Source organism: Sceloporus occidentalis, unplaced genomic scaffold, assembly GCF_023333645.1.
Source record: "Sceloporus occidentalis isolate IW3139 unplaced genomic scaffold, rSceOcc1.0.p SCAF_17, whole genome shotgun sequence".
NCBI lineage: Eukaryota > Metazoa > Chordata > Lepidosauria > Squamata > Phrynosomatidae > Sceloporus > Sceloporus occidentalis.
In genome coordinates, this window is record NW_028316997.1 from 2,748,480 (window position 1) to 2,772,574 (window position 24,095).

The 24,095-nt window shown below is 39.8% G+C and overlaps 1 protein-coding gene across 1 annotated transcript in view; it reads right to left on the reverse strand.

Moving 5' to 3' along the window:
• LOC149302742 (PRKC apoptosis WT1 regulator protein-like) overlaps nt 1–5,625 on the reverse strand; it is a 42,308-nt gene extending 36,683 nt beyond the window's left edge. The window contains exon 1 of the mRNA XM_089482194.1: nt 5,098–5,625. Within this exon, the coding sequence (XP_089338320.1) occupies nt 5,098–5,625 (528 nt within the window). The remainder of the gene's footprint in view (nt 1–5,097) is intronic.
• Between the last annotated feature and the right edge of the window lie 18,470 nt (nt 5,626–24,095).

Here is a 24,095-nt window from a genome sequence, read left to right on the forward strand (position 1 = left end):
GCTTGGTGTCCAAGCGTGACAAACTGTTTAATCTACACAGGATTGCCTGAGGGAAGGGACGGCCCAACATGCGTGCTCTGACAATTGTGCTGTATATACAAAGGAGCGGTTAAAGGCATCATCCTTTACAGCTGCAACAGGAATCTACCCGTGTTACGAGCCCAACACGTACATTCCAGTAGCAAAACAAGTACATCTGTAACAGAACAGGGCAATTTCAATGGTTAATGAAACATTATGCAAAAATGACAGGAGTCTGTGGAATTCTTTGTAATAATTAGCTATCAAAAGAAGAATGCATGGGGGCAGTCAGTAATAAACATCAGTAGTGTTGAAAAACAAGTACCTCTTATGCAGACCTGGGCAAAGCACGGCCCGCGGGCCACATCCGGCCCGCTGAATAGCTCGGACCGGCCCGCAAAGAGTGTCCTGGTGACTCACCAATGAGTCCGGTGTCCCCCCCCGCCCCGGTCACTTACCTTAAACTCCTGTGTTGGAAGCGTTTGTCTCGGGTGCCGGCGCTTTACGCTGGGCGCCGGCATATGACGCCAGACGCCGGCGATCAGCAGTGAAGCGCCGGCACCCGAGACAAACGCCTCACGCTTCCAACACAGGAGTTTAAGGTAAGTGACCGGGGCGGGGGGGGGAGATCCTGAGAAGGGGGGGTTAGGGAGTTAGAGGGGAGATACTGAGAAGGGGGGGTTAGGGAGTTAGAGGGGAGATACTGAGAAGGGGGGTTAGGGAGGGAGGTCTTACTGTGTGTGTCTTACTGTGTTTGTGTGTGTGTGTCTTACTGTGTGTGTGTGTATCTTACTGTGTCTGTGTGTGTCTCACTGTGTCTGTGTGTGTCTTACTGTGTCTGTGTGTGTCTCACTGTGTCTGTGTGTGTCTCACTGTGTCTGTGTGTGTCTTACTGTGTCTGTGTGTGTCTCACTGTGTCTGTGTGTGTCTTACTGTGTCTGTGTGTGTCTTACTGTGTCTGTGTGTGTCTCACTGTGTCTGTGTGTATCTTACTGTGTCTGTGTGTGTCTCACTGTGTCTGTGTGTGTCTTACTGTGTCTGTCTCACTGTGTCTTACTGTGTCTGTGTGTGTCTTACTGTGTCTGTGTGTGTCTTACTGCGTGTGTCTTACTGTGTTCATAGCTTATTCAGTTATTGTAATAAATATTTTAGCCCATTTTTTAGCTCAAAATATTTTTTCCTTTTTTTTCTCCTCTAAAATCTAGGTGCGTCTTATCAGCAGGTGCGTCTTATAGAGCGAAAAATACGGTATGCACTCCGAAGCCTTGTTCATTTTGTTCACTTCTGTGCTGTGCTAATAGTTATTCAGGCCTTACTTATTCAAGCACCTCTACCAATGACGTAGGCTTGAATAACTTTATTAAACAGCACATAAGTTAACAAAATGGACAAGGCTTCGGAGTTTGTAGTTTGTAGAGGTCTGGCCCTCTAAAACCATTCCAATTTCTCATGTGGCCCCATGGGAAAATTAATTGCCCACCCCTGCTCTTATGTCATGTATCGTGTTAAAAGAATTAAATGGTCATGCGGTGGTTGGCCTTTTGTCATAGCTCAGTACAATGGTGAAGAAAAAAGAAGAAAGAAGCGTGGATGATTTGATGCTGCCAAACTGATGCACTCGATCTGCAAACGTATTTCAGATCAACATTTCATCTAGATTAACACTAAAAACATATACTTGTCAAACTCTTAATAATCATTAACCTTTTGTTAGGAACTAAATAAATAAAAATAATGAAGAAGAAAAAAAAAAAAGATAAATATAAATGAACGAACCACTTGCAGCTTTAGCCACTTCTATGCAGCAATTAGAAGGCATTTCTTATGCTGCCACAGACTGTCCTTTATAAGTGGATTGCACAATGAAGCATGTGATCACGAAAAAGGGCAAAGTGAAGCTAATTTGGGATAAAAGAAAGAAAGAAAAAAAACAGATCAAGCTAGAAAGGCCGTTGCTTTCATGAGAACAATCCCAATAATTTTGTAACGAGTATTTTGTTATTAAGGGAATCGTACCACAATTATATTCCAAAGTCGCAAAAGATGCCACGGGATATAGGATACCGAGAAAACACCAAAACACATTCTCTCAGTTACGGATTAAGGGAACAATGTAATTGGGTTAAAACAAGAATACACGGTTTAAGATTGATGGAAAGTAATCAGATTGTCATGTCATCCTGAAAATTTTAGTTATTATAGAAAGGGAAGATTAAAAATGAGAGAATATGTGTAATATAATGGGCACAAAAAATAACAATAATAGCAAATAACAAAAGAGCAGTACTAAGCACACTGCTTAAAGTCAAATCGCTAAATGCCTATGTACTTATTCTAGATTGTAAACTGTTTGAGCAGGGCCCTCATCGCCTTTTGCTTCTGTAAGTCCGCTACTTACACCCTGTTTACTCATTGTAAAGCACTGCAGAAATACGAAGGCACTAAATAAATCAATAACTTCATGTGAACAATGTTTTCAAATAAGTTGAAATTATAATGTTCTGCATTCTACTCATGTACTTCTCCAACATTGTGAAATAATATAAAAGTGCAAGCATAAGGAACACGCCCAATGGGCCAGAGGTGTATATGTACAGAGAGTTACATATACATGCCATGAGCTGAGCTAAACCAAGCCAGGCCCTGGCCCGGGCATACAAAACAAGCCAACATGCCTTCTGGAGCGATAGGTCCCTAAAATTGTTTACATAATTTGTAAGAAGCTTTGGGATAAACATCATAGGGATTTGTTCAAAGTAGGAATTTTGTCTTATCTAACTCCTTGCTATCCAAGGCCAGGTCAGCAGGAGAATATTGCCAGTGTTGACCCTTCATAATAAAATTAAACCACAACTTAACTGCCAACTCTCTCTTTAATGACTAGACCTCATAGTTTCAGCTGAGCCACAGATGTGTAATACCCTAAGCAGGGTGATGTCAATGGTTATCAGATGTTTACCTTAAAATTAAGCTAAAACCATCCTATTTCTCACATTGTTTCTAAAATCCACAATTTAGCAATGGTTCGGAACAAAGACATGCTCGCTATAGCTCACTATCACCTCCTTCCACTTTAAGACCATGATTCAATGAGCGATATTTAGCAATCTTTCATATCCAGACGGAACAATTTCCCCAAATGCTACCCAAGGTGTATTCCATAGAAAATAAGCCACTGTTCAAGCTTGCTTAATGTCCGACCACCAGAAAGATTACAGCACAGTAAGTCCATTAGAAATCCATTCTCTAATCTATTTTCTAAGAAAGATTTTTTTTTTTCATGGGGTTGTTTTGAAACGGAACATCCTCATAAAACAAAGTATTCATTTCACCAGAGATGAATATGGACTCATTAGGATTAATCAGACACAACTAAACAGGTTGCTTTATAGAAACTAGCCACCTAACCGGTAAATCACCATAGCAACCACTGGAATGTTCCTCACGACTTTTACCGCTTTGGTCCATAATTGCACTTTAACCCTGGATGTCAATATGGAGGGACAAAGCCCTAGTACGGTAACTCGGCCCTCACCCCTTCAACTAAAAAGGCTTTCTCTTCATGTGGTGAGTTTAACATACCAACACTAGTTTCATCTGAAACAGATGGAGATCAGATGTAGCATCCGGGACCCTAGCATGCCTGCTTTTCAAATAAAGGAAGCGCTACAACCTTCTCACCGTACCTTCAGCATTTAAACTGAAGTAAAAGGGTCGGACGGTAATAACGTTGACTTCCCTCCTAACCTGTGCATCGTAACGTACTGTTTCAGGCACACAACGCAAAACACGTGTGAATGGTCTCCACTCATCACCAATACAATTGGGTGTTGGGAATATTTGGCAGCATATTTTACATGTTGAGTGGCTACCTTTCCATGAAGTGGTGTACTCACTAAGGGAGAGTGGAGTTTGACTTCACTATGCATTATGAAGGGCCAACCCCAATGAGCCTCTGCTACATGAAGCGCTTGGCTGCCCCCCCTAAATGTATAGCGAATATATAATTTCTTCAAAGATTCTTCACCCACTGTACTTTGTGTTATACAGGGCCAGCTCAGCCTTTTAAACCTGCCAATGTTGGCCCTTAATAACAAATTATGAAGTGAGGGAGTTTGAATTCGCCTTCAAATTCTCGACAATGTTTTTAATAGTGAATAAAGCCCAGAGTTAATATTTTTATATAAAAAGTAGCAGTAGCTTAGAATTGCGAACTAAAGAAATTTTGACTCAGAATAAAACACTAACAAATATTTGAACCAGTGTTTTACAAGGCTAGCTCAGCCAATCTTGCAGGAGTATCTTACCAGGGCAGGCTCTTGGGAGGAAAAAAAGTCAGGGAGTTCAAACGTTCAATTTTCCCTCAAACTCCCACGTTAGTGAATACACTTCTGAATGAATTGTTTGACGAAACGTCACGGTTACATAATGCTAGAGAAACACGCTGCACCATTTTTAGATGTGCTTTTCAAACTGGACCTTTAGCGTTTATTAACATTGTAGAATCATTAAAGAGAACAAACTATATATGCTAAATAATAAATAAAAAATGCAATAATATACTTGTAATCAGTTGCTCGCAGCCAAGAGGGACAGGCATGTTCCAATTTGAGGATTAAATTAATCTAGAATTATCGTGGCTGCAAAGGTGGTCTGCTGATCTCCAAATGTGATAGGTCGGCCAATTATAATTCCAGAGATATCAAATGTGCATTTTTTTAACCAAAGCTTATTACGGGAAAGCCCGCTGTGAGCTATGCACACAGACCGAAACAGAGATTCTTCAACAACCTGACATGTCAATACCCCAAGGCAAATGTAACAGAATAGTTCTAAGTGAGTTTCAAATTCTCTTAAGTAATGGAGGTAGCTAAAAAAGAGAAGCAAAACACAGCTAGAAAAGGGTCAGTAGCTGAAAATTGACAGTTTTTCAACAGCATTTTAAGAGTGTGTCACTTGTCTCTTAAACGTCTGAAGAGAGACCTCTAAAACAGGACAACTGTGGTAGGGCATTTAGCAAAGGTTAAACGTCAGGAACCATATAATGGGTAACATATACTGTCTTCCCTCACTTACTTCTGCTGAAGGGATATTGACCACTCCTGTAGATCTTCTTTTTTCCCTGAGTTTCCTTTTCTCAATCTGCCCTTTACCCTTCCTGGCACTTGGGCCACTGGAACCCTTTGCCTTTTCTTTTGTCTTTGCTGGAGCATCCTGAGAAGTTGGTGGAGGGCTTTCATCCTGTGTGGTCCCTGCAAGTGTAGTACCATCTTGAGCTGGGCCTGGCACTTTCTTTTGTTGATTAACTGCTGGAGTGACTGTTTGGTCCTCCTCGGCCCTCCTGTTTGCTGGAGTTTTAAAAGCAGATGAGGAAACGGATGCTTGGATGTTACTGGCCATAGTATTGTTGCTGGTATTATTGTTCAACTCGTTGCTAGTCTTGTTGATAATTTCACCACCTCCTCCACCCGCCGCTGCTGCTGCTGCGGCCTCAGCTGCATACATCTTGGCTCTCATCTTCTCCCTCTTTGCTTTCCATTCCTCCAAGAAATCAGTGGTATTGGAGGTAGATGGAGTGTGCGACCTAAAGCCACCACTTGCCATGTTCGCTCAAAGTCTGTATCAGGCACAAGGATGTTCTCCAGTGGCTCTGGACATAAATGGAAACATACAAAGCCAAAGTCCTCAACGGGATCTGAAAAATAGCATTGCATATTAAAACAAACCACATACTTGATGCACAGTATTTATCATGAGCCGTATCTCACACAAAACGACGTTCCTGCAAGATCCTTAACCCACACATTCACAATGACATTTTATCGGTGCCACAAAGTCTGATGGTACCTTAGTTTCTCATGCTACGCTAATCTCTTAACAGCAATAGAGACAGCTCTCTAGTTCTCTGCAGACATACTGACAACACTTCTTAAACACTTGAGACAGCTTGGCTCAGACTTGCATGAGCAGCATTCTAACAAACATGCGCTCTCCTGAAGTCTCTCGTTTGTCTGTTTGCTAAAAGAAAAATGATTATAAACATATGAAAAACGTACAAGGGGTGGGGGGGGGTTCAATCCTGCCTGTCCTTCAAAAAAAAAACCAAAAAACTTTTGACGCATCAGAAAAAGCAAAAACGCAACGATGATAAAAAATTCTTCAGTTTACAGATCTTCACACCGCTTTATTACAATCCACAGCCCTTACCGGACATTCACAAAACACTTATGCGGGTTCGTTAGGTTGGTTCTAATGACACAAAGAACTCTCAGTGATGTTCCATAGAAGAGAGGAAATTCAAAGCAGGGGGAAAAGAGAAGCAGGAAAACTTTTCCTGGTGTATTCACCCTGCCCAGCCCACATATTGCCAGAGAGCTGCCAGTCAGAGCTGCAGGGCAGCAACAGGCACAGGCTGAGACATGCTGCCAAGCCCAGACTACCAGGGCAACAACCACCCTTCCCACAGAGCCAAAGGGCTACTCAACACACATTGCAGGGGCACAACCTCCTCCCTGGGGGCATACTATCCCTACGTTAAAGGCAACCTATCTCTTGCAGGGCGAACAAGCAATAACATGACAATCAAGTTGAATGTTCCAATTTCCCCTTGTTATGAAGCGCTATCGATAAGTCAGCCAGCCTGCAGGCTAGCAGTGGCAGCTAGTCCGGACACCTTCCAGTCAGTTTCATGTTGATTGCCGCAAAGGACATGAAAGCTAAGTAGCCCCCATCAGCTTCAAAGAAGCCGGAGATGTTTCTTTAATATTTCATACTATCCCCCCTCCCCCTGAAAAAGTTAATTAGGCTGTCCCGGGTCTGTATATTTATGCTGGGGACGAGCGGGACTATTACCTGTGCAGCGGGGGTGGAACAGTCCGTCACAGCAGGTCAGCGTACCCAGGACAAGGTGCGGCGAGATAATCGTTCGCTCACCTCACTAACTAACTCGCCTGATCGTTCAATTCGCTTTCCCGGAAGAAGCCGAAGTTACTCGAGAGATTCCGGATAATCCCGAACCGCAGCTAAGTGAAGGGCGGTGACGCTAAAGCTCCGAGTTCGTACGGAAATTGCCGAAAGCCTGTTTCGCGCAGGTAGAAAGGTAATAATCATAGCCTTCGCGTTTATGAGAAATAAAAAATACGCGCCTCTGCAACACGTTGTATCACAGAATGCTGCTGGATATGAAAACATACAATAATTAGCAATGTTATGCACTCTTTGTACAGCGCTACGGCGGTATATAAAACAATAAATAATAATAACTTAAATATGTCTCTTATTTATGTTTTAAACAAAAACACCTTAAAATTTTCCACTGCTATGACAACTCAACATTCCTACCTGCACTTAAAGCAACAGCTATGTGAAAATATACTAAGCCCAGTGTCCAGGTTGCCCTGCGCCATAGACAGTGTCTAGAGCAGACCTGGGCAAAGCACGGCCCGCGGGCCACATCCGGCCCGCTGAATAGCTCGGACCGGCCCGCAAAGAGTGTCCTGGTGACTCACCAATGAGTCCGGTGTCCCCCCCCCGCCCCGGTCACTTACCTTAAACTCCTGTGTTGGAAGCGTTTGTCTCGGGTGCCGGCGCTTTACGCTGGGCGCCGGCATATGACGTCAGACGCCGGCGATCAGCAGTGAAGCGCCGGCACCCGAGACAAACGCCTCACGCTTCCAACACAGGAGTTTAAGGTAAGTGACCGGGGCGGGGGGGGGAGATCCTGAGAAGGGGGGGTTAGGGAGTTAGAGGGGAGATACTGAGAAGGGGGGTTAGGGAGGGAGGTCTTACTGTGTGTGTGTGTCTTACTGTGTTTGTGTGTGTGTGTCTTACTGTGTGTGTGTGTATCTTACTGTGTCTGTGTGTGTCTCACTGTGTCTGTGTGTGTCTTACTGTGTCTGTGTGTCTCACTGTGTCTGTGTGTGTGTCTTACTGTGTCTGTGTGTGTGTCTTACTGTGTCTGTGTGTGTCTTACTGTGTCTGTGTGTGTCTTACTGTGTCTGTGTGTATCTTACTGTGTCTGTGTGTGTCTCACTGTGTCTGTGTGTGTCTCACTGTGTCTGTGTGTGTCTTACTGTGTCTGTGTGTGTCTCACTGTGTCTGTGTGTGTCTTACTGTGTCTGTGTGTGTCTTACTGCGTGTGTCTTACTGTGTTCATAGCTTATTCAGTTATTGTAATAAATATTTTAGCCCATTTTTTAGCTCAAAATATTTTTTCCTTTTTTTTCTCCTCTAAAATCTAGGTGCGTCTTATCAGCAGGTGCGTCTTATAGAGCGAAAAATACGGTATGCACTCCGAAGCCTTGTTCATTTTGTTCACTTCTGTGCTGTGCTAATAGTTATTCAGGCCTTACTTATTCAAGCACCTCTACCAATGACGTAGGCTTGAATAACTTTATTAAACAGCACATAAGTTAACAAAATGGACAAGGCTTCGGAGTTTGTAGTTTGTAGAGGTCTGGCCCTCTAAAACCATTCCAATTTCTCATGTGGCCCCATGGGAAAATTAATTGCCCACCCCTGGTCTAGAGGGATGTCAGCAACAGGCGGGGAGAATACATTGGAAAATGCATTATGGCTGTCTTTTAGAAATTATACATGGGGCAAAATTGAGTATGTGGTGAGACTTATCGCTTCTAGGGCCACGTCAAATTATCTACAAAATGCTCCCTCCAAAAGTATTTACAATATCACTAAAGAACATGACAAAGGTTATCCCTGGCCTCGTTGTTTAGTTAAAACAATGTTCGGCCAAGCTCAAAAAGTCTTCGCTGTTGGGCTACTAACAGGATCAATACATATACATAGAGGGCTAGAAAACGAAAATATATGCGATACTCCCCCACTGGTGCACAGCCTGGTATACAAGTGCAAACCAGCATGACAATCAACAACTATAGAGGGAAACTTTGGGAAAGAGTGAGAAAGAAGTGGAACTGAAACCACAGGGACCTTCTGTGGGAGTGGGAATACTCTGATGGCGGAGGGTAACACAAACAATATTATGGACTAAAAACAATATTATGGACTAAATAGTAATTAATGCTATATAACGAGTGAAGGACTGCAATTAATATAAGACCTTAAATAGTCCCGTTAAGGAAAGGTAACCTTAGGATTATATAACCAAGGCCTAAAATATTCATAGGCCTAGTGTGAAGGTACACAAAACTTCTGCTCCAACCTCAGGCAACTTAGAAACTCCCAGCCACAAATTATTTAACAATATCAAACACCGAAAGGTAGAGTAAACCAGACAGGGTGAAACGGGCTAAACTAAAAGCTACGGAGGAATATGAGAAGAAGGTTTCCTAGTTAATGCAGGAGTTTTCTGGAGAATGGTGGCTTCAACTCATCGACTTCATAAAGGACCAATCCTGGCATCCTCGTATTGAATAAGTCTAATATAAAGCCGCTGATCATGTATAATGCACAGAATATGTGGCGATTACCTGTTCAGTATTCAGGGCTAGGCTTGGAGGTGAAAGCCGTTGATGCTTACCTTTCATAATGCATAGTGAAGTTAGTGAGTTGAAAAAAGTCTGAGGACTCAAGTTTATCATAAGAACAAGGACAGACCAAAAAAACTTAGATTACCAAAAACCCTGAAAATGAATGCATATTGTAGCTTTGACACTAACCATAGCATTCACAAAGCGCACAAAGTGACATTATCAATCCTCTATATTCTACAATACTCCTTATTTGCCAAAATGTAGAAAATTGTAGCACATAAAATGAGCAGTGAAAAGGTTGGAACAGACTGCTAGCTTATATCTCTTTTTTCCAAATACGTTGTAAGATCGGAAGATGCGTTCAAAGGCAACAATGCCTAGACACTGATCCTTGTATATCTGTGAATCCTTGAGGCATTATATGAAACATGAACACGGGAAAAAAGGAAAAATGAGGTTTTGATGCCTGCTGTCTTTCTGACTTTTACAGCTCGCAGACCTACGAGGTGTTCAAATAGGTGGTCTGGTCGGGGATCCGCTAGGAGGGGATCCAATCGTAGCACTGGCTGCTATGTTTGCTATAAACGAATATCTCGTACTATTCCGAATGTGTAACATTTGGTGCTAACCTGCAATATAAAATATTTTGACAAAAATAACAACAAAAATCATATCTTAGCTGCTGTCCATATTACAGTGACTTCCCTGATGATTAAAGATGGATCGCTAAAAGTAAACTATATATATATATATCAAAATAGTGACAGTAATATTTGGAATAAAAGGCTAAACTTTTTAAACCAAACAATAATGAAATCATTACGAGGCCAAAGAGAATTCCTCTAAATATATTAGTATGTCGATTAACCTTAAACTCACATTTTGGTGTATATTGGCACATTAATCAAATTCTATCTCCATTTTAAGGGAGACCCCTTATTAAGAGTAAAATCTAAATCTAGTATGAAATATATTGAGCCATATTTAGCTTTCACCCCTCTTTTTCCAGCCATATCCATTGAAAGAGAACACACTACATTCTGTTTACACCAACTTTCTGTGTTACCTTAATTCATTTTCATGCAATTCTGTATTGTAATAATGAACCTACTTGGCCTGCACATTTTGCGTACCCCCCCCCAAAAAAAAGTCTCCAGCAGACAACCAGTGGGGCCACTAGTGATATTGGCTCACCGCTTTCTTGTAATTTGTGACATATTTTTCTTATAACCAAGGTCTGTCCTGGTCTGTCTTGCCACAGATGTAATCATCTAGTATATATACGTTAACCAAATAAAGCTTATGAGTAATAGGTTATTTATTTATTTATTTTTTATCTTTTTAAGTAAAGCACTGAAGTAATTAATGCAATGTTTGTTTTAACATATAGTGGTGGCATAGTACTGACATTATATATATATATATATATATATATATATATATATATATATATATATATAATCAATGGCCAGTGAATGTCAACATAGTTTTTTTTAGGCAGTGAAGAACATGAGGGATAAATTAAATTCCGCCACTGACTTCTGCTCCCAAACACACAAAAGCAATCTATCCGGTTTTACTTCTTTGGTAATCCGAAAATTTCCAAGATGATCATTTGCGTTTCCTGCTGTAACCATCTTTTTTTTTTTTCTTTTCTTAGGGAATGTTAATGAAACACATTCACAAATGATTTTCCTTTGTGCTGGCTACTCTGGATCCCTCGGGGGACACTTATCACAAAGTTTACATCCGTAAAATTCCATTATTATTCTATAGAGCCTTATTTTCAAGCTTATAAAGAATCAAGCGTGAAACACAGAGGTTTTACAACATACGAAATCTTTGAGCATTCTCAGTTGGCATGGTTGGCCCCGTCATGTAAGTGATATAGCTGGATGCCTACGACATTGAGTTGTTACTGGGATCCATCATGATGTTCTTTCCTAAGGGTGCAAAAAAACCCAAAACCATAGTTACGTTTTTTTTTTCCCTTAAAGATGTTGTTCCATCTAGTGTGCTGAATTCTGCTCTGGAATACCAAATAACTTCAGAGAAATAACTATTTGATCATGAAAGCATTACCCCATTAACATTTTATTAGGAAAACCTATTTAAGCCTGCATTCATGTGACACAATTGGATGTTGTTGGCTTTGTTGCTACAGCTGCAGTGTAAGCTTCCTAAACATTTCTGTGCTCTTTTTACGTGTTTAACCTTTTGAGTTGAAATAGAAAAGAACAGTGGATATGTCATCTACTCATCTTTTAGCATCATTAAATTGATTAATTCAAAGGGTAATGCATGTGATAGCTGATAGATGTCTTATCTTATATGCTTCTCCCCTTGCAAATACACAGGGAGCAAATATCCATTTTCACCTCACTAGTTGGTTTTCAAGGGAATGCGTTCAACCCGACACTGCCATGTGATATACAATCTTGCCACTTATTGGCTACTTATTATATATTTTATCAGGCTTGCCCTTGCTCTCATAAAGCGTGGAGAATTGTATGATGGGGATTGGGTGGAGCAGTAGGCGGGACAATGGGAGGGGCATGGGGGCTCTTGGTTTTAAAGCTGTACTGGGCCCCAAAATTTCTGATGGCTGCCCTGTACCTTAGTGTGTTTTAATGCTGTTGTGTAATTGTGTTTATTATTAATGTTGTAATAACACTACAGAACCTGCTGGTGCTATAAAATGAAAATGCAATATAATAATTCAATTTACATGATAATACAGCTGACAATACATCTTAGTATATTTTTTCCTGGAGACATCTCATTTCTACAAGATGCGGACCACCTATAATTCTGCCCTGCAGTATATGGGATGTATACACTCACAGAAGGAGATAAATTACTTAATCAAGTTTATGCATCCCTCATAATACTGGGAAGCACTTTCTAGATGGTGGTCAGCCACATGTAAACCTTAGATATGATATGTGAAAAATGACCGATATGGCAGCCCTAGGAGGAAAAGTGGTTCTTTATATTAAAAATTTCCACAAAATGAGCACAATAATCTAGGGCTGCAACAACTAATCGATAAAATCGATAATAATCGATAATGAAAATCGTTGCCAACGAATTTCATTATCGATTAGTTGAATCGATTTTTATCGATTATTAAATGAGGGTTTTTTCAGAGCAAACGCTCTGAAAAATACCCCTCATTATATAATCCGTTTAGTCTGACTCACAGCAGCAGCTCCTACTTACCAGCCCCTCCCTGTAATCACTGTGACAACTGGCCCCGCCCCCTTCCTTCTCCCAGAAGGCCAGAACCACATGGCTGTGACACTCATCTAACTGTAAGTATAAAATTAATATTTGGGCTGCTGAAAGTTAGGGGAGGTGGGAGTTAGTTTAGGGGCAGTTATGGTTAATGGGGTGTTTAGGGTTAATTTAGTGGCAGTTATGGTTAATGGGGTGTTTAGGGTTAATTTAGGGACAGTTATGGTTAATAGGGTGTTTAGGGTTAATTTAGGGGCAGCTATGGTTAATAGGGTGTTTAGGGTTAATTTAGGAGCAGCTATGGTTAATGGGGTGTTTGGAGTTAATTTGAGGCAGTTTTGGTTAATGGTATGTTTAGGGTTAATTTAGGGGCTGTTGTGGTTCATGGGGTCTTTAGGGTTAATTTAGGGGATGCTGTGGTTGATGGGGTCTTTAGGGTTAATTTAGGGGCAGTTATGGTTAATGGGGTGTTTAGGGTTAATTTAATGATGAGGACTGAGGGTTAATTTTATTAATTTATTAAAGTTAACTTAAGGTGCAGTTAGAGATAAAGGGGGGCAAACTAAGGGGAATCTAAATCCTGGGGGCAGTGAAGATTAACCCAGTACTTATTTATAAAAGTATGGTCTGTGACTCTGAGGGGACTATGAGATATCTGGGGGGTATAAGGCATATCTAGGGAGGACGGAGTGACATATCTGGGGGTATAAGGCATATAGGGTATATAAGGCATATGTGGGGAGGGCAGTGTGGCATGTCTGGGGAGGACAGAGTGGTGTATCAGGGTGTATAAGGCAGATCTGGGGCCACAGTGGCATATCTGGGGGTAGAGTGGAGTGGCATATGTGGGGAGGGCAGTGTGGCATGTCTGGGAGGCAGTGTGGCATGTCTAGGGAGGATGGAGTGGTGTATCGGGGTATAAGGTGTATCAGGCACAGTGGCATATGTGGGAGGCAGCGTGGCATATGTGGGAGGCAGCGTGGAGTGGCATATGTGGGAGGTGGAGTGGCATATGTGGGAGGCAGAGTGGAGTGGCATATGTGGGAGGCAGCATGGAGTGGCATATGTGGGAGGCAGCGTGGAGTGGCATATGTGGGAGGCAGCGTGGAGTGGCATATGTGGGAGGCAGAGTGGAGTGGCATATGTGGGGGGCAGCGTGGCATGTCTGGGAGGCAGCGTGGCAAGCCTGGGCTCAAACGTGCATAAATTGGGGGGGCTGGTTGCGAAATAAAGGAATGCATTTTATCAAAGTTTTTTTATTATGCTGTTTGTATTTAATATAATTTGTTTATTAAATTATTTTAAATAAATGAAAAATTTACATTCATTTTTTTTATCCGATTAATCGATTAATCGAAAAAATAATCGGCCAACTAATCGATTATGAAAATAATCGTTAGTTGCAGCCCTACAATAATCATACCTGGGAACTCCAGGTTCTCCGGGTCAAGACCCGAATCCTCCGGGTCACGGGAGGGGTTTTTTTTTAAAATGGCGGTGGTGCCCGCTGACCTCAGTGGGACCGCCACCGACGTCGGCAGTCCTGGCCGTGTCCGGCAAGGGAAGGCTCCGGGAAGCCGGAGCCCAGAAGTTACCAGGTATGACAATAATTCAACAAATAGGTGGTGAATAACTTTATTAGGGGAAAATTCATTTAAATCCTTTGTACAAAAAGTTGTACACCAACATTACATAATTACTTGATTTATTCAGTGCAAAATGTAATATTTGCAATAGCTTTCTCATTCCAGGTAATTTAAGAAATGCAAATGTTCAAGCAATGATTAAAGATTGGATCAAAGGGTTTTTTGCCTTTAAAGTCGCTATGGCATGCAGTAGACAAACTGGAAGCTTAAATCTTGTGCGTCTATCCCATATAGTGCTCAAAGTGTAGCATTATCACCTTTTTAAAATAAGCAAGATCTCATATTGTTACATCCTTGATGGAGGGATTTAACATAGTATCATGCCTATAAAAACAGGTGCTTGTAACTACCCTCCAAAGAAAGACATTCTTGCACCCAGTGGCCTTGTTGTTAATTAGTTTAGAAAGGTTGTATTACCACAGCTGAAGCATTGGATAACCGAGTGTTGTTTCAGTACATCATTTTGTTTTAGTCTTTTCCTATGGTCTCTTCTTTCAGTTTAGTTCCCATCTTACTGGGTTCTAGAACTCAAAACTATGACAACCATTGGATTAGTAATTAAGTAAAGGTCATAATTTTGAAGGGAAGAGAATATTCCCAGTTGCCAGGTGACTGCCTCTAAATAGTCCCAAGAGTTGCTGTGCGGATTCCTTTGAATCCATCCAGACAGCATAAAGAAAAAAGTTTAGCTCCATTAATGTGCTCTGTGCTGAGGAATTCGCTCCATTCAGCTAGCATGGACCATTTGCTGTTATTCTTACCGGGCAGTATTCATGAACAAGGACAGCAATTGCTTCCTTTTTGGTATGTTTTTAAAATCTATTTACATTCTTTCCAGTGTGCAACTCAAGAAATAAAAGGTAAGATTCTTACCTAGTTAGAGGGTGCTACTACTAGACTACTAATGCATGCATAAAGTCTCATTAAATTAAAAGGTATTGCAATTCTTGAGCAACAAAATGCATAGTTTAGATCCCTGTATTTTGTAATTTTAGTGCACAGTCCACAATCCATAAATTACGTTTTAGTCAAAATGTCGTTTCCTTTACATACAATTTTAGGCATATCTTTTTAAACTGATGTCCAAGTGGCCTATGAGTAATTTCATTGGAAGCATATAAATGTACAGTTTTTAGAACTATTAAACACTTTTTACTGCTATACATTTAGAGGATGTGGGGGGGGGGGGTTACAGAAATACACCCCATCAGTTGTGTGAGTAATAATCTTGTCTTCTGTTTGGAATTAAAGAATGATAGGCGAGGAAAACTTCACCTGCTCTTCCAGGGACAATTATAAGGATGAAGGCTTAGTTTACAGTATGAGAGTTTTCGGTATTTTCATTATGGTTTTCTCTAACAGTAATTTACCTCTTTCTCCCTTAGAACACTCACCCAAACTATATATTCACTAAGATACATGCAGTGGGCAGCCATTGGCTTCAATGAGTACTACACCGGATGTGCAGGAAATATACTTACATTAAAGGTCTTGTTTTCTTACTCTAGTAACCTAGAAATGCCCTTTTGGACCTCGCTACGCTTTCCAAATATGTAGTAGATGAACCCCTGCAGGATGCTTGTCCCGATAGATGTGAATGCTTTTGTGGAATTAAACAGACCAAACAACCCAACAAAATTGACCTTGCGTAAATTCGTAAACTTTATTGGTTCCTTTCTTTTAAGGCTAGCATTATTATTGGATAATTACGTAATTTGTTTTCATTTTTGTTTTTCTTCCACAATATGCATCATGAAAAAGTAAGGATTATTGATCTCAGGTAATGAGTATATGATTCCTACATTTGTACTGCAAGTGATAATTTATGCTATACTTTAGGCAATAAGTGTGTTATTGTATGCTTTCTGCAACCCAATAAAATGTAAATAAATTAAAAAAAAATGTTGGGTATTGTGTGGAGACTGTATTACTTCTTTCTGTGTCTCCAAAGAGTTGCTCTGTGAAAAAAAGCTTTGTGGAAAACAAAATCTCTCACAATTCCCACACCAACTTGAAGAGTATCATTTGAAATTTTAAGTAAAACTATTCACACAATAAGCTTTGGAAAAAATAGAGATATGCCAAAGACACAATCTTATGGTTCTCATGGGAGGTCAGTATCTCCTAAGAGAAAAGGAATATAATTTCTTACTTCCTTCTATATCCAAGTTAAGGGAAACTTAATTTTTCTTATGGTATCCGGGAGAAATGTTTTCCAAAACATCTTAAGTATTTATTCGTACACAAGCTCGTAGGCTATTACTTTTTTTAAGTAATTTTACTGGCGACGTGTTTTTCTATGGAAAACTGTCTGCAATTGCTATTTAATGGTTTTTGTAGAAATGTACCTACAAATGATAGTGGGGGTTAAAGTTGTCCCTAGAAGCTCAAGGTTAGCAGCTAATAAATGACATTAATGTGGGAAGAGCCCCCAGCCTACTGTGCATTTACCGATGTCCAGTTGAGAACTGATCCCTACGTAAAAAAAAAAAATAAATAAATAAATATATAAATTAAATATTATAATTTATAATATATATATAATGTGTATATTTTTTTGTTTTGAGTTATTCTAGCCCACCTTGTGTAACAATAACACAAGCACGGGTGGGCTGAGCAGTCCCAAGTGCCCCTGGGCCAGAACTAATTCTCCAAACATAACTGTCCTGAGGCCCAATTCAGACCAGTCTGTTCGTGGAGGTGGGCCTCAGCGGGGTCACGTAACACAACATTATGTGACCCAGCAATGCAAAACCTCATGTAATCTGCTCTGAAGCACACTCTGTGTGGGTGGGTGGGTGAGTGAGTGAGTGAGTGAGTGAGTGTGTTAGTGTTATGAGGGATGGCTTTACACTAATTCCCCCCTCCCCTGCTTTACATGCCACCCAGGCCAGAAGATGCCTGCCCTCCTGTAAACCCAGCTGACAGTGAATTTCAGTGTGAACTAAGTTATTGTTTTATGTCAAATGTGACAGTTTCCTTTTCTTTATTTCTATAACTCAAGCTATTTTTCCACCTATTAGTTTACATACTATTTATGATAGGAACACATGTTCTTAATTATCTGTGCACTTAATTATCTGTTCACTTAATTTGCCAAATCAATGATCAAAACACTCAGCGCCATCTGCTGGATGTTATACAACACTTACTTGCTTTGGCCATTAATCATAAAACCAAATAGAATCACAGAACAATGTCCAATGATTTCTAAAATGTATTTACATTTTTTAGCTCACTTTAATTACTATGGTTACTATTTTTTAAGAAACACAGCAATATTAAGGAGTGACAATAATGCCATAACGTGTATAAAAAAAAAAATTAAATCCAATAGAAGCTGACTCATAAATAGGACACATCACTGTGGGCCCAGTAGGGACAGTTGATGTCGCATATTGACCTTGTCTACAAAACTACTTAAACAACTAAAAGCTTTCCAGGGATGTGTCATGTATAGAGTAATTAAAATCCATGAAGTTTTTTTTCTTGCTTGCTTCCTTGATTGGGCCAAAATTAATACTTTTTTTACAAATCTAATTTTAGTTTAGGATTCTTTAGTATCCTGTGCGTTGTGTAAAAAAAGTTTGCAAAAGTTTGACAACTTTCTAGATGCACTAGAATTCTCTCGGCCATTATATGAATTCAAGGGATAGAGAATTAGACTACCAGATTACAAAACGTTGCAGAGACAGCATATTTTTATGTATAAAGCCCATTTAGACACATTTCTAGAATCAATGCAAGAACAGGGCAAAAGATAAAACTAAGACGTGGTGTTTAGCATTAAAAATGGCACAATCATTTTTTTGCTCCAATGAATTCAGTTAAATTTCCTGCTGTCTGCAGAGGCATTTATTATTTATTGTTTTATATAGCGCCATCAAATTCCGTAGCGCTGTACAATGGGTAGACAGGACATAACAAGTAGTATGTAACATAACAAATTGACTAACAGAGACAATAGGTGAGAAGGGCCCTGCTCAAACGAGCTTACAGTCTAGTTTGTTTGTGGAACTTTAGTAGGTTATACACTAATGTCAGTGTATCTCTAATACAATAGAAGAAATATTTTTGTGATTTTGTATTAAACGTGTGGTATTAACATTTGAGTGCAGCTCCTATAGTAACTAGCACTGTGTATAGCCTGTAGGACACAGACCAAGAATATTGTGCACCTTACTTATATATTAATTAAAATTGCGGGCACCATTAGTTATAGTCTTGTTACTTTGTACTGAGTGCTCACTCTAATGAAGACCATCTGCCAACCTCCCTGACTTAGTGTAAGCATTCCTGGTAAAGGTAATATTTGCAGAAGAGTTGTGTTTCAGCTCCTTCTCTTATCAATTCATTAGGAAAAGCCAACTCCAGGGATCTTCTGCTGTAGAAAGAGCTTTACCAGCACCCTATAATGTATAGTTAAAAGGGAGATTTCTTAAATTGAATTATACAATATGCAGGTCTAGCTCAGCCTTTCTTGCTGGAGAAAGTTGCCAATGTTGGCCCTTTACCATGAATAGCGAAGTGAGAGAATTAAGACCACAACTCTCCAGAAAACTCTCCCTTTATTAAATAATATTTACTATATTAGCGCAATAACACACATTACCTGAGTTTATAATATATGGGAGTTTTTTTTCTATGCGCTTTTATGCTTAAAACCACCCACTAGAGAACCAAAGTGTTGAGCAACAGCAATGCTACTAATTTCAGACAAATCATCTGCATCGAGAGCTGATGTTTAGCCTGAAACACGCACACGTAACACAATCACTAGGAGTGGGTTTTGTATTGGGAACGATGATCAATCCATCTACTATAGGTACTCTTACAAATTATACAGTTGTGACAGGGATTGGTTTCTTTTGATTCGTCATCGTTTTAACTATTTGAAGCCAAAAGTTTTGGCCCACTAACAGGAATCGGTAGAAATGGGTTATACCATGACTTTTTATAAAAACATGAAGCCTGGTTTAGCGGAGACCATCACACACAATCAAGGTTCTAGAAAGCGTAGACGTAGGAAGAAACAGGTTGGCACAGTGACTACAAACTAATTGGTCAAATGTGCGTTCCACTGAATATGGGTGAGGTTCAAAAAAACTGGTCTGATCCAGAAGGTACTTTGTGACCACTTGGAAAAAATTAAACACGTATAGACAAGTCTGAAATTTGGCACACTCACAGTAACATATTCTCCCTTGACGTAGAACATCTAGGAGATGGCTAAATTGGTTGTGGAGATAACACACTGCAAATTCCTCTAATCTGAAGAACCTGATGATGATAGTAAACTTAATCTCATGTCAGTAGAGTAATGGAAAACCAATGTTGTCTGTCTTCGGTACTGCAAAATATCTTCTCTGCTTTCACAGACCCAAAGCCCTAAACATCACCATATCTGTTGGATGTATTCTTGAGCAACCTAAAATTACTAGATAACAATTTGGTTTTGGAGAAACAAAAGGTAAGCAATGTTTGATTACGTAGCTGTGCTAGTATGTTCTAAAGATAATGGTGGAATGTGAACTTTAGAATTAAGACTTATTCAGAAAGGGATGAATTGTGGAGCAGCCTGTATGCATTCTGGATCAAATTAGGTATACCACACAGGAACCACAAGATCATTCAGCAAGCAAAAATGCCCAAAGGTAGTTGAAAACATTTCAATTACTTACTCCTGCCTAATTATTTAAATAAATAAAAAAGGGAAGGCTGGTACTTTTGGCACTGGGGGCATGTTAAGACTGCCCCACACTGTAATGAACACAATCACTCGCCTTTAACCCTTTTTCAAGGCACTTTGTGCACAGGGTCATGTAACTCCATGTAATGTAACTCTGCTGAGTCCCCCCTCTGAGTGGGCCGGTGTGAATTGGGTCTAAGGCTAGCCCTACTTGAAAATTAGGCCCAGCCTGGAAGGCAAATGCCCACCCATGCCGGTTCGGATATATTCTACCGCACAAAAACTCTTTTTTATGAAAAAGACAGCCCTCATAGAGCAGGAACACTATCTCTGAGGTTGCTGACTGTTCCTCCTAGTAGCCTTTGTCATGGTTCCCAATGCATGCGTTCCTGGTAGTAGAACTGGGAGTAACAATAGCTGCAAGAACATCACTTGCATTTTGGATTCCATCCAGCCAACGAACTCTTGTAATACATACGTTATGTTGCCTGACCAAAGAACACTTGGGCAGCAACAGGCTAGATTTTTAGCACCAGGGCGGAGAATAACCAAGCTGTTAAATAGCAGGAAAAACCTCAAGGTACAACAAAAAGTTAGTAGATTAAGGACAATTATGAGTGTTCTCCATGCTTCTCTACACTATACTGGAAACTAGGCCAACTAGCACTCTGCAACATTACAAGCTTTTTAAAAAAAAAAAAAAAAGAAAATTTGTAAAGCACCAAGGTTCAGTGATTCGACACCACCACCTTTTTCAGTCCACAGCAAAGTGCCCAAGTATCAAGTAAGGCCCAAAATGTAACCTGGACCTCCCCAATCTTAATCTTCGGAGGCTGCATTGGCAAATGGAAACGCGCATTTCCTTTCTAGCCAGAAGATTGGCCTAAAAGATTAGAGGTAACGGCACAATAAAACAGTGCTAAGAGTCCAAGAGTACTACATTGTGGCATGTCTTCAAATCATGGCCTTTTTCTGGACGCTCCAATACACCTCATGGGTTCAGGCCATCCTGGGCTCAAACTTTCCCTCTCTCACAAGTAGCCCCATTATCTCAGCCAAACTGCTAAGAAGAAACGTTTTTTTGTTTTGTTTAACAGGTGCTCCGAGTAGTTGGCCCACAGTATATGTTCAAAACAACTAATAGTGCCAGTGGAACAATGCGTATTGGCCTCCGTCCATGGCTGCTATTATAAAATGTATCCCTCAACTACTCCCCACAGTTATATGCAGGGTAGAACACGGTCTCCAGCAAGGAGCTGAAGTAGAAAGACAGTTTCTTCCCGCTTGGAGCTACAGGACCCAGTTCCTTCACACAAAAAACCCCACAAAGTGCAGAAACTTGTGCAGGTGGGGAAAAAAAAAAAAAAAGTCTCTCTATGGTAACTGTGGCCAAGGACAGCAAGGATAAGTTGCTTCCTCTCTTGAGTTCCCTTTGATACCAGTTCAACACTATTCTAATAAACCATTCCCAAAGTTTCGAAGACCGAATGTGTAAAGATTTTTATGGAACACAATGTTGGTACGACACTGAATTCAGGATTGTTTTACTGCATTTTTTTGTTGGTTACTCCCCAATGAAAGGCGCAGTTCCACTTAGATTTGCTAAGGTTTATTTGCTTAACATGCCAGAGAACTCAATGTTTTATCTATCTTTTTATTCTTTATTCCTACAGTGTAGTAATATAACAGCAAAACATCAAAAACTTTGTTTATTTGGCAAAAGTGTAATGGTGCCTGTGGTGTAAGCGGTGCTTGACCCCTTCATAAGCAAGGGTTTCAAAAATGTTATCCAAAAGATTTTAACCAAACCTCTTATTTTCTAAGTAATTTAATAGAACGGAACGGAGAAAAAAAGGGGTAAAGTAATAACCATTAGAAGAAGCTGCGGTTCCACAGCCGTGCACACACTCTGCCCTGCATGAAGTAGCCATTAAATTGCTGCAATGTATGCATGCAGGGGTCTTGGTGGAAAGTATATCAGACATGCACTGGGAAGCCGGAGATTTGTTTTAACAAGACAAAACAAGGAGTGATGTTTGGGGAGAGAAGAAAGGAGTCTGGAATCACTTGCAGGGAGAAGAACATTTTAATTTAAATGGGTAACCGCTATATTTTATGTATATGATGGCTGAAGTAGGCGAGATAAAAGATATAAAACCATTGATAAAATGTTCCTCCTCTACTAATATTGCTATATCCCTTTTTTTTTTAATTTAACCAAATATTCTGCAAATTAGCCATTCCTTAGAATTTCCATTTTAAGTTGGTGTCAAATCCAAAGTTTTTGTACTACTTTATATCACAAGCAGTGAAAATACCTGAAGTTTCACCCAAATTAATTGAACGCGTGCAAAGACCATGTGTGCAGGTAAGCCTTTCTAAAACGTTTCGTATTTCTAACATTTTCAGAAGTTTAAGAGCCTTACAAGTAGCTGTTGATGTGGTGATGCACACACGGAACAAAGTTTTATTCATTTTTATTCGTATATGTCAAAATACATTTCTTCCATGGAAAGATTAGGTTTTTAACTAGTTTCATGCAGATACAAAGCCTGCTCTGTACTACCAATAAAACCCTATGTAGCACAGTAACCAATCTGTTTCTGATAAATAAATAACCTAGATATAAAATACTAAATTAGAAATATTTAATCATACCCCACAGACACCTCAATTTTTGCCAAATATAATCCACAAAATTTAACTTGCATCACATATGTTGCAGAACCAGAATTTTGCAACGGTCTGTTGAACAGTTTTGACTTTGCATTATTTGATGCAACTTCTTAACATGCCGCATACATATCAAAATAAACACAGTAACTCCCACAAATGCCGCTGTACCTTAAAAATATATATATATATCAAGAATCCTGAGCTTGGCAGTACGAGCAAGACCATGTATCTCCAGAAAACTTAGAAACCAAAAAGACAACAGCAAGTTTGGATTGCCAAAAAGGAAAACCCACAAATTAAAAATAGGCAGTTGATCACAATGACCTTTTTCTGTAAATGAAAGGGGTACAAATTCACATTTAATATAGTATACAATATAATCAACAATACAATAAGCTGGAGCAAGCTTTACAATTTACATTTTTAATCTGTTGAGCGGTTTTCAATGGATTAGATAGTTTATGTGCCAGTAATAAGCCATCGTCTTTCATGGATCAGTGAAAATATATATATAAAAAAAAAAGCCGTCTAACAAAAACAATGCTCACTTAGCCGTATACACATACATATTTAGAATAGTTGTTAATTTCAGCAAAAAAATGCCACTGAAATGTAGAAAACGGATATGGTGGTGTATTACATTACATGCCTTCTGACATGGCAACAGTGCATATGCTGTTAAAGAGTGCGTTAGGGGGTAAGCTTAGTGACACCAACCTGGCTAGCACAAATCATATGGACAGCACTCAAAAGAAACATGAAATGTAGTGAAAACAGTTACATACATTTAATAATCTGTGACTTAAAATGAAAACAAATTGGAATACCTTACAATAATAGCTCTAAAGTTACGCCTCCATAAAAAAGACAATATACCATAAAATTACTGAGCTTTATTAAGATCACTATATAGGAGTAACAGACGTTGCAGAGAGGGACATTTTGAGCATGCCACACAGTGGTCTGGAAATAATACAGGTCCAGCATATATACTTATACTTAGATATCATCTGGGATATCTATATATATAGTAATATACACACGCACACAAATATATACACACACACAAACAGTCAGTACCTGCTAAAAAAAAAAGAGGGTGAAGAATATAGCATTCTGCAAAGGATCTTAAAACGTGATAACGGGAAGGAAAACATGGTGCTAGCTTCTTGTATAGGAAATAAATGCATATTGCACAATGAAGACAGCCGCCTATAGTTAATTACCAGAGCAGCCACGGATAGCCTAGGGGAGCTGGTGTTACAGCAAGCAACAAGCGGCATCTGCAGCGCATTAAGAAAAACACTGGCACGCATTTTAGAGTTAAAATATCAACAACAAAAAATACATAAAAAGTAAAAAGAACGTGGGAGG